The sequence below is a fragment of the Gorilla gorilla genome, chromosome 9 (assembly GCF_029281585.2).
Source record: "Gorilla gorilla gorilla isolate KB3781 chromosome 9, NHGRI_mGorGor1-v2.1_pri, whole genome shotgun sequence".
NCBI classification, from domain to species: domain Eukaryota; kingdom Metazoa; phylum Chordata; class Mammalia; order Primates; family Hominidae; genus Gorilla; species Gorilla gorilla.
Window position 1 is genome coordinate 74952461 of NC_073233.2, and position 13067 is coordinate 74965527.

General features: G+C 53.0%; 1 protein-coding gene across 3 annotated transcripts in view; it reads left to right on the forward strand.

The window, feature by feature from the left end:
* The window catches only part of SYT12 (synaptotagmin 12), a 44326-nt gene that overhangs the window by 27476 nt on the left and 3783 nt on the right, over positions 1–13067 (forward strand). For all 3 annotated transcript variants that reach the window (XM_055354592.2, XM_063693264.1, XM_055354594.2), the window contains 5 exons: positions 447–640; positions 6092–6484; positions 9924–10139; positions 10879–10999; positions 12031–12164. In XM_055354592.2, the coding sequence (XP_055210567.1) occupies positions 447–640; positions 6092–6484; positions 9924–10139; positions 10879–10999; positions 12031–12164 (1058 nt within the window). The remainder of the gene's footprint in view (positions 1–446; positions 641–6091; positions 6485–9923; positions 10140–10878; positions 11000–12030; positions 12165–13067) is intronic.

A 13067-nucleotide genomic window follows, 5' to 3' on the forward strand; every position in this document is an offset into this window, starting at 1 on the left:
CCAGCCCCTAACAGTCACTAATCTACTGTATAGACTGGTGTCAATTCTGTCTACATAGATTTGCCTTTTCTGGATATTATGTACACAGGCTGATCATCCTAAATCCAAAAATCCAAAATCGAAAATCTGAATTTTTTTGCGGGCTGACATGATGCTGAAAGAAATGTCTATTGGAGCATTTTGGATTTCAGATTTTCGGATTAGGAATGCTCAACCTGTAAGTGTAATGTAAATATCCCCAAATCAGAAAAAATCTGAAACCCAAAACACTTCTGGTCCCAAGCAACACAGGAAAGTGTATGTCTTGTTCGACATGGGATCTCCAGCACCTAGCACATAGTAGGCATTCAATAAATATCCATTCAATGAGGAAGTCGGTGCTGCTCCCCGGGTGGGGGTCTGTATCCACTAGGAAGCCCTAATGAGAGGCTGCCCTTGCCTTGCAGTCATCAAGAGCCCCCCTGGCTGGGAGATGGGTGTCTATGCTGCAGGGGCCCTGGCCCTGCTGGGAATCGCAGCTGTGAGCCTGTGGAAGCTCTGGACGTCGGGGAGCTTCCCCAGCCCCTCTCCGTTCCCCAATTACGACTACAGGTACCTTCAGCAGAAGTACGGCAAGAGCTGCGCAGAGGCCAGGGAGAAGGTGAGGCTTCTGCTCCTGCAGGTGCACAGCGAGTGCAACCCCATGCCCCTACCATCCATTCAGATCAGCCTTCATCCCCTCTCCCTCCGTCACCGCCTCCTCCTGGTTAATGTCCTCCTTTGAAAGGGGAGTAGACCTCCCTCTTCCCCTTTCACATCTTCAACTTTTTTTTTTTTTTTTTTTTTTTTTTTTTTGAGATAGAGTTTCCCTCTTGTTGCCCAGGCTGGAGTGCAATGGCATGATCTGGGCTCACTGCAACCTCTGCCTCGTGGGTTCAAGCGATTATCCTGCTTCAGCTTCCCAAGTAGCTGGGATTATAAGCGTGCACCACCATGCCCAGCCAATTTCATATTTTTAGTAGATACGGGGTTTCACCATGTTGGTCAGGCTGGTGTTGAACTCCTGACCTCAGGTGATCCACCTGCCTCGACCTCCCAAAGTGCTGGCGTGAGTCACCACACCTGGCCTGCTTTTTAACTACTAACGTTTTCTTTCTTTCTTTTTTTTTTTTTCAAAATGCTCCTTGCAGAGCAGGGCTACCCTATAGGCCAAGTGCCCAGAGTAACCTGATATATTTTTCTTCTTACTTTCTTTTTTTTCTTTTTCTTTTTCTTTTTCTTTTTTTTTTTTTTTGAGACGGAGTCTCACTCTGTCGCCCAGGCTGGAGTGCAATGGCACAATCTCGGCTCACTGCAAGCTCCGCCTCCCGGGTTCACGCCATTCTCCTGCCTCAGCCTCCTGAGTAGCTGGGACTACAGGCACCCGCCACCATGCCCAGCTAATTTTTTTTTTTTTTTTTTTTTTTTTTTTGAGACGGAGTCTCGCTCTGTCACCCAGGCTGGAGTGCAGTGGCGCGATCTCGGCTCACTGCAAGCTCCGCCTCCTGGGTTCACGCCATTCTCCTGCCTCAGCCTCCTGAGTAGCTGGGACTACAGGCACCCGCCACCATGCCCAGCTAATTTTTTTTTTTTTTTTTTTTTTTTTTTTTTGAGACGGAGTCTCGCTCTGTCACCCAGGCTGGAGTGCAGTGGCGCGATCTCGGCTCACTGCAAGCTCCGCCTCCTGGGTTCACGCCATTCTCCTGCCTCAGCCTCCTGAGTAGCTGGGACTACAGGCACCCGCCACCATGCCCAGCTAATTTTTTTTTTTTTTTTTTTTTTTTTTGAGACGGAGTCTCGCTCTGTCACCCAGGCTGGAGTGCAGTGGCGCGATCTCGGCTCACTGCAAGCTCCGCCTCCTGGGTTCACGCCATTCTCCTGCCTCAGCCTCCCGAGTAGCTGGGACTACAGGCGCCCGCCACCACGCCCGGCTAATTTTTAGTATTTTTAGTAGAGACGGGGTTTCACCGTGTTAGCCAGGATGGTCTCGATCTCCTGACCTCGTGATCCGCCCGCCTCGGCCTCCCAAAGTACTGGGATTACAGGCGTGAGCCACCGCGCCCGGCCCTTCCTTCCTTTCTTTTTCTTTCTTTCTTTCTTTCTTTCTTTTTCTTTCTTTCTTTCTTTCTTTCTTTCTTTCTTCTCTTTTCTTTTCTTTTCTTTCTTTCTTTTGAGACAGGGTCTCACTCTGTCAGCCAGGCTGGAGTGCTCTGGCACAATCTCAGTTCACTGCAACGTACACCTCCTGGGTTCAAGCGATCCTCCCACCTCAGCCTCCTGAGTAGCTGGGATTACAGGCCCAAGCCACCATGCCTAGCTAATTTTTTTTTTATTTTTTGTAGAGACGGGGTTTCACCATGTTGGCCAGGCTGGCCTCGAACTCCTGGGCTCAAGACATCTGCCCGCCTTGGCCTCCCAAAGTGCTAGGATTATAGGCATGCACCACTGTGCCAGGTCCTTCTCTTTTCACCTCCCTTGTAGCTGAAGCATTTTGACATACTGTTGAACATACATCATAAACATTTTAATGGCTGTATGAGATTCTTTTTTGTACATGTGCCATGATTGACTAAATGTCATGATAAATAATGCAGTGGATGTTCTGTAGGTAAAACTTTGTCTTCATTTGGGATAGTGTACTTTGGATGGATGTCCAGATGTGGAACTGCTGTATCGGGGCACACACATTCGTAGGGCTCTCACTATACCTTGCTGAATGTTTTATCATTTAACACATGGCAGAGAGTTTTCCGAATGTCATGTAGAGTTCCAGAGAGCACAGCCAGAATCTATTACCAGATTAGAGTCCCTCATGTTCACTCACTTAGGGTGTCTGGGGGGACTATCTCACATGCTGTTGGGGGAATGTAAATTTGAAAAAAATTTTCCAGGCCTGGCGTGGTGGCTCACGCCTGTAATCCCAGCACTTTGGGAGGCCGAGGTGGGCAGATCTCTTGAGGTCAGGAGTTCAAGACCAGCCTGGCCAACATGGTGAAACCCTGTCTCTACTAAAAAAAATACAAAAATTGACCGGGCACAGTGGCTCATGCCTGTAATCCCAGCACTTTTAGAGGCTAAGACTGGTGGATCACCGAGGTCGTGAGTTCGAGACCAGCCTGACCAACATGGAGAAACCCTGTCTCTACTAAAAACACAAAATTAGCCGTGTGGTGGCGCATGCCTGTAATCCCAGCTACTCGGGAGGCTGAGGCAGGAGAATCGCTTGAACCCAGAAGGTGGAGGTTGCGGTGAGCTGAGATCACGCCATTGCACTCCAAGCCTGGGCAACAAGAGCAAAACTCTGTCTCAAACAAAATAAAACAAAACAAAACAAAACAAAACAAAACAATTAGCTGAGCATGGTGGCAGGTGCCTGTAATCCCAGCTACTCAGCAGGCTGAGACGCAAGAATTGCTTGAACCTAGGAGCCGAGATCGTGGCAGTGCACTCTAGCCTGGGCAACAGAGTGAGACTCCATCAAAAACAAAAACAAAAAACCTTCAAGGGACTGTGTCCTCTGAACCAGAATTCTAAGAAGCCTATTCAGTACTGCAGTATTTGTATTTCTGAAAAAGTAGAAACAACATAAATGTCCAACAGTGGGGAAGAGTAAATTAAATTATGGTTATCTGCTCAATGGAAAATTGGGGAACCATGAAAATTATGGTAAGCAGCAAGGTGCAGTGGCTCATGTCTGTGATCCCAGCACTTTGGATAGCCGAGGCAGAAGGATCGCTTGAGCCCAGGAGTTGGAGACCAGTCTGGGCAACAAAGCAAGATCTCATCTCTACCAAAATAAATAAATAAATAAATAAATAAATAAATAAATAAATAAATAAATAAAATTAGCCAGGTGTGGATGGGCACAGTGCTCATGCCTGTAATCTCAGCACTTTGGGAAGCTGAGGTGGGCATCACCTGAGGTTGGGAGTTCGAGACCAGCCTGACCAACATGGAGAAATGCCATCTCTACTAAAAATACAAAAAATTAGCTGGGCGTGGTGGTGCATGCCTGTAATCCCAGCTACTCAGAAGGCTGAAGCAGGAGAATCGCTTGAACCCAGGAGGTGGAGCTTGCAGTGAGCAGAGATCGCACCACTCTACTCCAGCCTGGGCGACAGAGCGAGGCTCCACCTCAGAAAAAAGAAAAGAAAAGAAAAAAAAAAATCCAGGTGTAGTAGGTCACACCTGTGGTCCCGGACACTTGGGAGAGTGAAGTGGGAGGATCGCTTGGGCCCAGAAGGTTGAGGCTGCAGAGAGCTGTGATCGCACTCCACCCTGGGCAAGTGAGACCCTGTCTCAAACAAAAAAAAAATTATGGTAATGAAGGCATGGAAGATGCTTATGGAATAAAAGTTTCTTGTTTTCTCAAATCCCAAGGTCAATTTAGGGAAAATAAAAATATTTATTTATTTATTTATTTATTTATTTATTTATTTATTTATTTTTGAGACAGAGTCTCACCCTGTCGCCCAGTCTGGAGTGCAGTGGAGCGATCTCAGCTCACTGCAACCTCCGCCTCCTGGGTTCAAGCAGTTCTCCTGCCTCAGCCTCCTGAGTAGCTGAGATTACAGGTGCATGCCGCCACACCCGGCTAATTTTCGTAGTTTTAGTAGAGACAGGGTCTCACCATGTTGGCCAGGCTGGTCTTGAACTCCTGACCTCAGGCGATCTGCCACCTCAGCCTCCCAAAGTGCTGGTATTACAGGCATGAGCCACCGTGCCTGGCCAAGGGAAAAAAAAATTAATATTTGGGTGAGTGTCACCCAACATGAAAGCTTCCTGTGTTGTAAACTTCCTTTGTGGCTGCTCCATCACCTCTTGAGTAGCTGGCTTCTGGTATTCTTACCCATTCTTCTTCTGGGACACTTAGATTGCTAGCTGCTTTTCCTTTTTCTAAACATCACTGCAATCGACAACTTGATGTATGGAATTCTGTCCCTACAAATATACACATTAAGAAAAAGTTGAGGGGCTGGGCGTGGTGGCTCACGCCTGTAATCTCAGCACTTTGGGAGGCTGAGGCAGGCGGATCACAAGGTCAGGAGTTCAAGACCAGCCTGGCCAACATACTGAAACCGTGTCTCTACTAAAAATACAAAAATTAGCTGGGTGTGGTGGCAGGCGCCTGTAGTCCCAGCTACTTGGGAGGCTGAGGCAGGAGAATTGCTTGAACCCAGGAGGCAGAGGTTGCAGTGAGCCAAGATCATGCCACTGTACTCCAGGCTGGGCAATGCAGCGAGACTCTGTCTCAAAAAATAAATAAATAAATAAATAAATAGTTGGCCAGGCGTGGTGGCTCGCACCTGTAATCCCAGCACTTTGGGAGGCTGAGGCAGGCGGATCACCTGAGGTCGGGAGTTCCAGACCAGCCTGGCCAACATGGAGAAACCCCGTCTCTACTAAAAATACAAAATTAGCTGGGCGTGGTGGTGTGCACCTGTAATCCCGGGTCCTCAGGAGGCTGAGGCAGGAGAATTGCTTGAACCTGGGAGGTGGAGGTTGCAGTGAATTGAGATCGCGCCACTGCACTCCAGCCTGGTGACAGAGTGAGACTCTCTCAAAAAAAAGAAATGTCTCATGTACCCCTAGGCTGGGCACGGTGGCTCACGCCTGTAATCCCAGCACTTTGGGAGGCCGAGGTAGGTGGGCAGATCACCTGAGATTGAGAGTTCGAGACTAGCCTGACCAACATGGAGAAACCCCATCTCTACTAAAAATACAAAATTAGCCAGGCATGGTGGCGCACGCCTGTAATCCCAGCTACTCAGGAGGCTGAGGCAGGAGAATCACTTGAACCCTGGAGGCAGAGGTTGCAGTGAGCCGAGATCACGCCATTGCACTCCAGCCTGGGCAACAAGAGCAAAACTCCACCTCAAAAAAATGAGTAAATAAATAAGTGACATGAAATAATATTAAACAGCAACCTTCCTAGCTAAGGGATGCAGGGCTTCTGTGAAAGGGGAACTTGGAGATTCGAGAATGAACAGGCCTTACTCATCTCTTTGCCATCTCCCAGTGACCTTGCCTATGGCCCCCATGATGCTCCCACGTCCCTCTTTCTCACCCCTAGAGAGTGCCTGCCTGGAATGCCCAGCGGGCCAGCACGCGGGGACCACCCAGCTGCAAAGGCAGTCTCAGCATTGAGGACACCTTTGAGAGCATCAGTGAACTGGGGCCTCTGGAGCTGATGGGCCGGGAGTTGGACCTGGCCCCCTATGGGACCCTCCGGAAGTCCCAGTCGGCCGACTCCCTGAACTCCATCTCCTCCGTGAGCAACACCTTTGGGCAGGACTTCACACTGGGCCAGGTGGAGGTGAGCATGGAGTACGACACTGCCTCCCACACGCTGCACGTGGCGGTGATGCAGGGCAAGGACCTCCTGGAGCGGGAGGAGGCCAGCTTCGAGTCCTGCTTCATGCGCGTCAGCCTGCTGCCGGACGAGCAGATCGTGGGCATTTCTCGGGTAAGTGGGGCTCAGGGCTCAGGGCGGGGCAGAAGGGTGCTCTGGGCTCACTAGATGCCTCCCAGGTAGGCAGGGCGGTGGGGCCCGGCAGGATCCCAGAAAGGCACTAGAGTGCAAGTATGGATGCTGATCCCAGAGCTGAAGCTTCAGACTGTAGAGGGAGCTCTGTACAGAGCTGGGAAGTGGGGGGCTCCACCTGAAGGCTCCCTTTGTGTGGAGTTCTTAGCTGTCCCACCAGGTGAATACAGAATGTGGCAACTGTCGTTGTCCACATCTGCCCTGTGTCAACATGGGGTCCCGGCAGAAAAGGGATGACATGCTTAAGAAGGCTAATTTGGGGAGGACTTAATAACAGGACTGGGGCTGGGTGTGGTGGCTCATGCCTGTAATCTCAGCACTTTGGGAGGCCGAGGCGGGCAGATCATGAGGTCAGGAGATTGAGACCATCCTGCCTAACACGGTGAAACCCCATCTCTACTAAAATACAAAAAATTAGCCGGGCGTGGTGGCGGGCGCCTGTAGTCCCAGCTACTCGGGAGGCTGAAGCAGGAGAATGGCGTGAACCCAGGAGGCAGAGCTTGCAGTGAGCCGAGATCGCGCCACTGCACTCCAGCCTGGGCGACAGAGCGAGACTCTGTCTCAAAAAAATAAAATAAAATAAAAATAAAACAGGACTGTCCAGGTACAGTGATTCATGCCTGTAATCCCAGCACTTTGGGAGGCCAAGGTGGGAGGATTGCTTGAGCCTAACCAGGAGTTCAAGGCCAGCCTAGGCAACATGGCAAAACTCCTTCTCTACCAAAAAAAATAAAATAAAATAAAATAACTTAGCTGGCTGTGGTAGTGCCAGCTAATTTATAGTCCCAGCTACTTGGGAGGCTGAGATGGGAGGATCACTTGAGCCCAGGAGGTTGAGGCTGCAATGAGCCACGATTGCACCACTGCACTCCAGCCTGGGTGACAGAATGAGACCCTATCTCAAAAAATAAAAATAGGGCCAGGTGCAGTGGCTCACACCTGTAATCCCAGCCCTTTGGAGGCTGAGGCAGGTGGATCACCTGAGGTCAGGTGTTTGAGACCAGCCTGGCCAATATGGTGAAACCCTGTCTCTACTAAAAATACAAAAATTAGCAGGGCATGTGGTGCACACCTGTAATCCCAGCTATTGAGGTGGCTGAGGCAGGAGAATTGCATGAACTCAGGAGGCGGAGGTTGCAATGAGCCGAGATCATGCCACTGCACTCCAGCCTGGGCGACAGAGTGACTCCACCTCAAAAATAATAAATAAATAAATAAATTTTAAAAATGAAAATAACAAGACCATTTAGAGTGGCGTGGATGGGGTGTGGGGCAGCCTCAGGGATGGCATGGTACCCTGGAAGGGCGTAACAGGAGGGGCGGTCCCACTCTAGATCTGAAGGGGTGAGGGGAAGGTGAGGTTACTGGGCCCAAAAGGATAGAGGGCCACCTTGTGTGGAGAGGGCTACCTTGGTGGAAGCTCTGCCCTTTGGCCAAGGGACATGGTCATCCCGCAACAATACTGCAGAGAGAGACTTCCCTCCCGCTTCAGTTTCCTTCTGGTGACCTCCACTGGCTGACCCAACCAGAAGCCAAAGGCCAAGGGAACCTGTTGACACAGCCCATGGAGGTCAACTCTCAGGGCCAGAGCAGAGTGGGGAAGGGTGGAGAATAAAGCGTGAGGGGCAGGGAAGGTGCCCAGTCCCTTAGGCTACCCTCCACACATCGCTGTAACTCACAGAACCAAGCCAACAGAGCCACATCTGGGCTGAAGGGTGGGGATAGCCTGTGAGCAGAGTGCGAGGAGGGAGTGTTTAGGGCATCAAGTTGGGGTGGCCCAGCTTCTGAGAGGCAGTATAATGGGTGATTAGGAGCAGGACCCTGGAGCCTGACTGCCTGGGTTCAAATCCTGGTTCCACATCTTCCTAGCAGTATGATCTTGAATCAGTCAGTTTAGTACCCCATGACTCAGTTTCCCCATCTGTCAAATGGGCATCATGGTTATTGAGGAAGAGATGGGTTAATGTATGTGAAGTTCTTAGCCCAGCCTGGGTCAGTGCCTAGCAGGTTGGCTCTCAGGACCGTGCAGAGCTCCTGTCGTGCCCAGCCATGTTGCCTGTGGTTTGGGGATGCATTCCTTGAGGAGAGACATTGGCAGACAGCAGCCACCACAGCCTGATGTGTGCTGAGAACCTGGTTCACAGAGCCCAGTGCATCCATGATTCTCTCATTAGCCCCTGACGCCAACAGGACGGATTGTTAGGGCATCTTACAGATGAGGAAACCGAGGCTCGGGAAAGTGCTTTGCCCAAGACAACGCCAGTAAGGAAGCAGGAGGTCCAGGACTCGAACCCAGGGTTCCATCCTCCTCCACCCATGTGCACATAAATAACACGCTCAGAGAATGGCTGGTTGGGGAGCCCAGGCCCCCATGAGCAGGGGACAGCTGAGAGGCTAATTTAGCCGAAGGAGGGAGAGGCGGAGCCAGATGATGAAGAGCCTGAATGCCGAGGTCAGGAGGTCAGGAGGTCAGGTGGGCTTTATCCCTTGGGGGCAAGGAGCCCTTCAAGAGCAAGGAATTGTGTAGGGAACGTGAGCACTGTGCGAGGAGCCTTCCCACGCCCAGGCAGTGACAGAAGAGTGTGGTCATGGTGGCCGGTGGCGCTGGGGGATTTATTCCAGGGAAGGCAAGCTTCCCAGCTTAACAGCCTTGGCAATCCCACCAGGGGGTGCTGCCCACAGGCTAGGCAGCCCCACAGCCTCAGGCAGGGTCCAGGGATGAGAGCGCCTTTCTTTAAATATCACCAGGCAGTGACTAAAGCATCCCCCTTATTCCCCAGAGACAGTGCCCGCAATGCACCTTCCCAGGGGCCTGCCCACGACTTCCTGGGAGGAGGCCAGTGGTGCCCACCAGGCAGGACTGGGCTTGGAAACCGAGTTGGCCCAACCTCACCTAGTCCTCCCTTCCATCCACCCATCCAGCCTACGGTGTTCAAACAGTCCTGGGCCAGGCTCTGCAGGAACCTGGGACGTCAGTGGCTCGTGACTCCACAGGCAACTGTCCCACTCCACTGCTTGCCTGGCCTAGGGCTAGACTCGAGCAGATGCAAGAAAGATGGAGACCAGCTTGTCCAGGGCATCTTGAGGGTTCTGGGGTGCCATGGGCACTGAGGGCGGAAATTAGTTGGGATCAGATTGTGGGAGCTTAAAACGCCAGGCCACTAGATTGGCCACCACTGAGGAGAGGACAGGAGGCTTTTAAACCTTCAAGGCTGAGCCACCAAAGGAAAGATTGGCATTGAGGGTGTCAAGACAACAGAGCCAGGACTCTAGCCTGGGCCTCCGGACTCCCTGTCCAGTGCTGTCTCCCTGCTGTGGCCTCTCAGGCCCCTAGCGCCCTCCATGGCCTTTTCTCCTGCAGATCCAGAGAAATGCCTACTCCATCTTCTTTGATGAGAAGTTCTCCATCCCCCTGGATCCCACAGCCCTGGAGGAGAAGAGCCTGCGGTTTTCTGTATTTGGCATCGATGAGGATGAGCGCAACGTCAGCACAGGGGTGGTGGAGCTGAAGCTTTCTGTGCTTGACCTCCCGCTGCAGCCCTTCAGTGGCTGGCTCTATTTACAGGACCAGAACAAGGTAAGTGACTTGCCTGCTCGTCCACCTCGGAAGAGCGTGCACACACATACACTTCCAGGAAGGGACTCCATCATCCTCATCATCCTCTGCAATAGCCTGAGCCCCATCATCATTAGGAGAGCAGAGAAGAAGACCTGAGCCACATCTGAGGAAACTGCTTGCTGCAGGCAAATTTCAAAAACATCCCGACCATTGTTTACAGCTCGTCTGCTGCTTTGCCACCAAAGCTTCAGAGGTTCTACCCCTACTGAGCTTCTGCTAGAGAAACATTCCTCTAGCCTTAGAGGGGATGATTTCAGACAGACGCCAAGCTGCACTTTAGTTTTATAATTGTAGGAATGCTCACAGAACATCATTGTTGTTTAATCAAAGAATCTAATTCCATTCCACTCTGATCGCTGTGTATTACTACCGCAGTGTTTTCCTTGGCCTGCAATGAAGGAACGAAACTACATTTGATAGCTACATTTGACAGGCCGCCTCTGACCCTCCGCCCCAGGCAGGACCCTCCCGGTGGAAGGGAGGAGTGGGGTATGCTCCATGCAGTGGCGGGGGGTGGGTGGCTGTCCCTTTCTCCAGGCTGTCCCTGCCTGCCTGGAGCCCTGTGGTAAGGAGCCCCCAGTGCAGCCACTTCTCTATGGAGAAGGAAGCCCCAGCCTTTCCCTGGCAACCAAGGCTTTCCCTGGACCCCTCAAGTCGGGTGGGGAGAAGCCCTCTGAGCCACCTGTCTGTTCCCCAGGCCGCCGATGCTGTGGGGGAGATCCTGCTCTCCCTCAGCTACCTCCCCACAGCCGAGCGCCTCACCGTGGTCGTGGTTAAGGCCAAGAACCTCATCTGGACCAACAACAAGACCACAGCGGGTAAGGCCCAGCCGGCAGCCCGGCTCCTCCACGTGGCTCAGTGGAAGCTGTGGCCCAGCTGCTGTGCTGTGGGCACCCCGAGGCATCGGCAGGTGTGGGACACAGTGCCAACGTCCCCCTCAGCTTTGCTGAGCCCAGAAGTCATGCAGATGGGTAGGGGGTGGCATGGGGACAATTAATCCAGCCGGGGAAACATGAGATCCCTGGAGGGTGGCAGGGGCCCCTGTGAGGGCAGAGTGAAGGGGGTCAGAGTGATGCGGGGGTCTCAGGGCAGGAGGCCACACTCAGGGCTGGGGGCACTGGGCAGGGAACCAAGGTGGGCATCTGTTCCCTGGAACTGGAATTCATGGTGGAGACTCCATTCCCAGAGACAGGGCAGTATCCCAGACTCCAAAAAGGGACCAGGGCCATGGGTTTGGGGTGGGTGCCAGGCAGGACCCGATGCCTTAGGTCTGCAGGAGTCCCCAGTCCCTCTCAAAGCAGTGACCGTGGAGGCAGCTGTATTCTAGAGAACTGAAGACCAGGGGCTGGGGGAGCCTGATCTATTCGGAGTTGCAAGCCTTGGGGCGGGGGTAGGTGGGGGGAGGCAGCTCCAGGCAGGTGCGGCAAGGACACCCCGTGGGCAATAGGTGATGGGCAGACGGCAAGTTGTTATTTCAGAGCCGCACACGGTTGAGTCAGGCTCTGCTGTGCGGGTGCCCGGTGACTCAGGGCTGACGTCTGCACTCGGGCCATTTATAGAAGGAACACGGTGGGGCTGCTGAGTTCCCCAGAGCATCCTAGGAGGGGAGTGCGTGGGCTGTGAGGCAGCTGCCTGAGCACAAAGCCCAGCCCTCACCTGACGTGCTGTGTGAGCCTCAGTTTTCTCATCTGTGAAATGGGAAAAATAATAAAGGACCAATGGCAGGGCTGCAGGAGGTCACAGCAACAGTTAAGCATTGGGGAGTTTGGAGTCGGTGGGTAGAGCCAGACCGGGCAGGGCTATGGTGAGTGAGTGTGACACTGGCCCTCACCTGTCCGCCTGCCCACAGACCCCTTCGTCAAGGTATACCTGCTGCAGGATGGGAGGAAGATGAGCAAAAAGAAGACAGCCGTGAAGAGGGACGACCCCAACCCGGTGTTCAACGAAGCCATGATCTTCTCGGTGCCAGCCATTGTGCTCCAGGTGAGGGGGGCTGGGGGATGGGAAGGGGCCAGGTCACCCCAGGGCTCCGGGGCTGCCGCATCTCTCCACCTTCACTTCTCAGGGCCCCTGCAGGGGTAGTGGTTTGCCTCCAGCCATCACTTTCTAGCAGTTATTGAGTGCCACTGGGGCCAGCCCTAGGGTGGGTGCTGGGGACACAGGCACGGCTTTCTCGGTGCTCACAAGGGACAGGCAGGAGAGTCCCTAATCCACTAAGAGTGTCCTCAGGTGAGGGGGGATTCCTGCAGGAGGGGATACCCAGCTCTGAGGGAGGACCATTCCTGGTGGAGGGAACTGCAGAGGGCTGGAGAGGAGCCGGGGTGAGCCAGGCACCCAGAGTTCCTGCTCTGAATCTCCCAAGCTCTATTTCAGGGTTCTGCTGCACTGCCCAAGTTTGCGTGGTCTTCATAAGGTGACATGCTCCAGGGAGACCTCTCCCAGCAGGGACATCACAGACCACGGGTGGGGCTTGAAGATAGGGCTTGGGCCCTGCTTGCGTGCCTCGGAGGATGGGGCTCGCACCACCTTCCCTCACTATCTCTAGCCCTCCTCGGCACTCCTGACAATGAGAAAGTCCTTTGTGCCTTGAGCCAAAACCTGCCTCCATAGCCCCAGGGCTGTACAGAACCCGCCTAATCTCCCCCAACCCGGGGACCCTGCCAGCATGTAAAGGCCCAGAATCTGCCTCACTCTGAGTGTTCCTAACCCAGGCACACCCCAGCATCTCTGGCCCATCCTGGGTATCGTAGCCTTCACCTGCCACCCTTGTGGAGCAGGCTGCCCATGTGTCCTCTGCCTCTCCCTGGGTGTCATAGTGCCACTTCTCCACAGCCTTTAAAAGCAAGAGACTTCTTGGGACCATGGGGGAAGTGGGGGAGGAGAGAG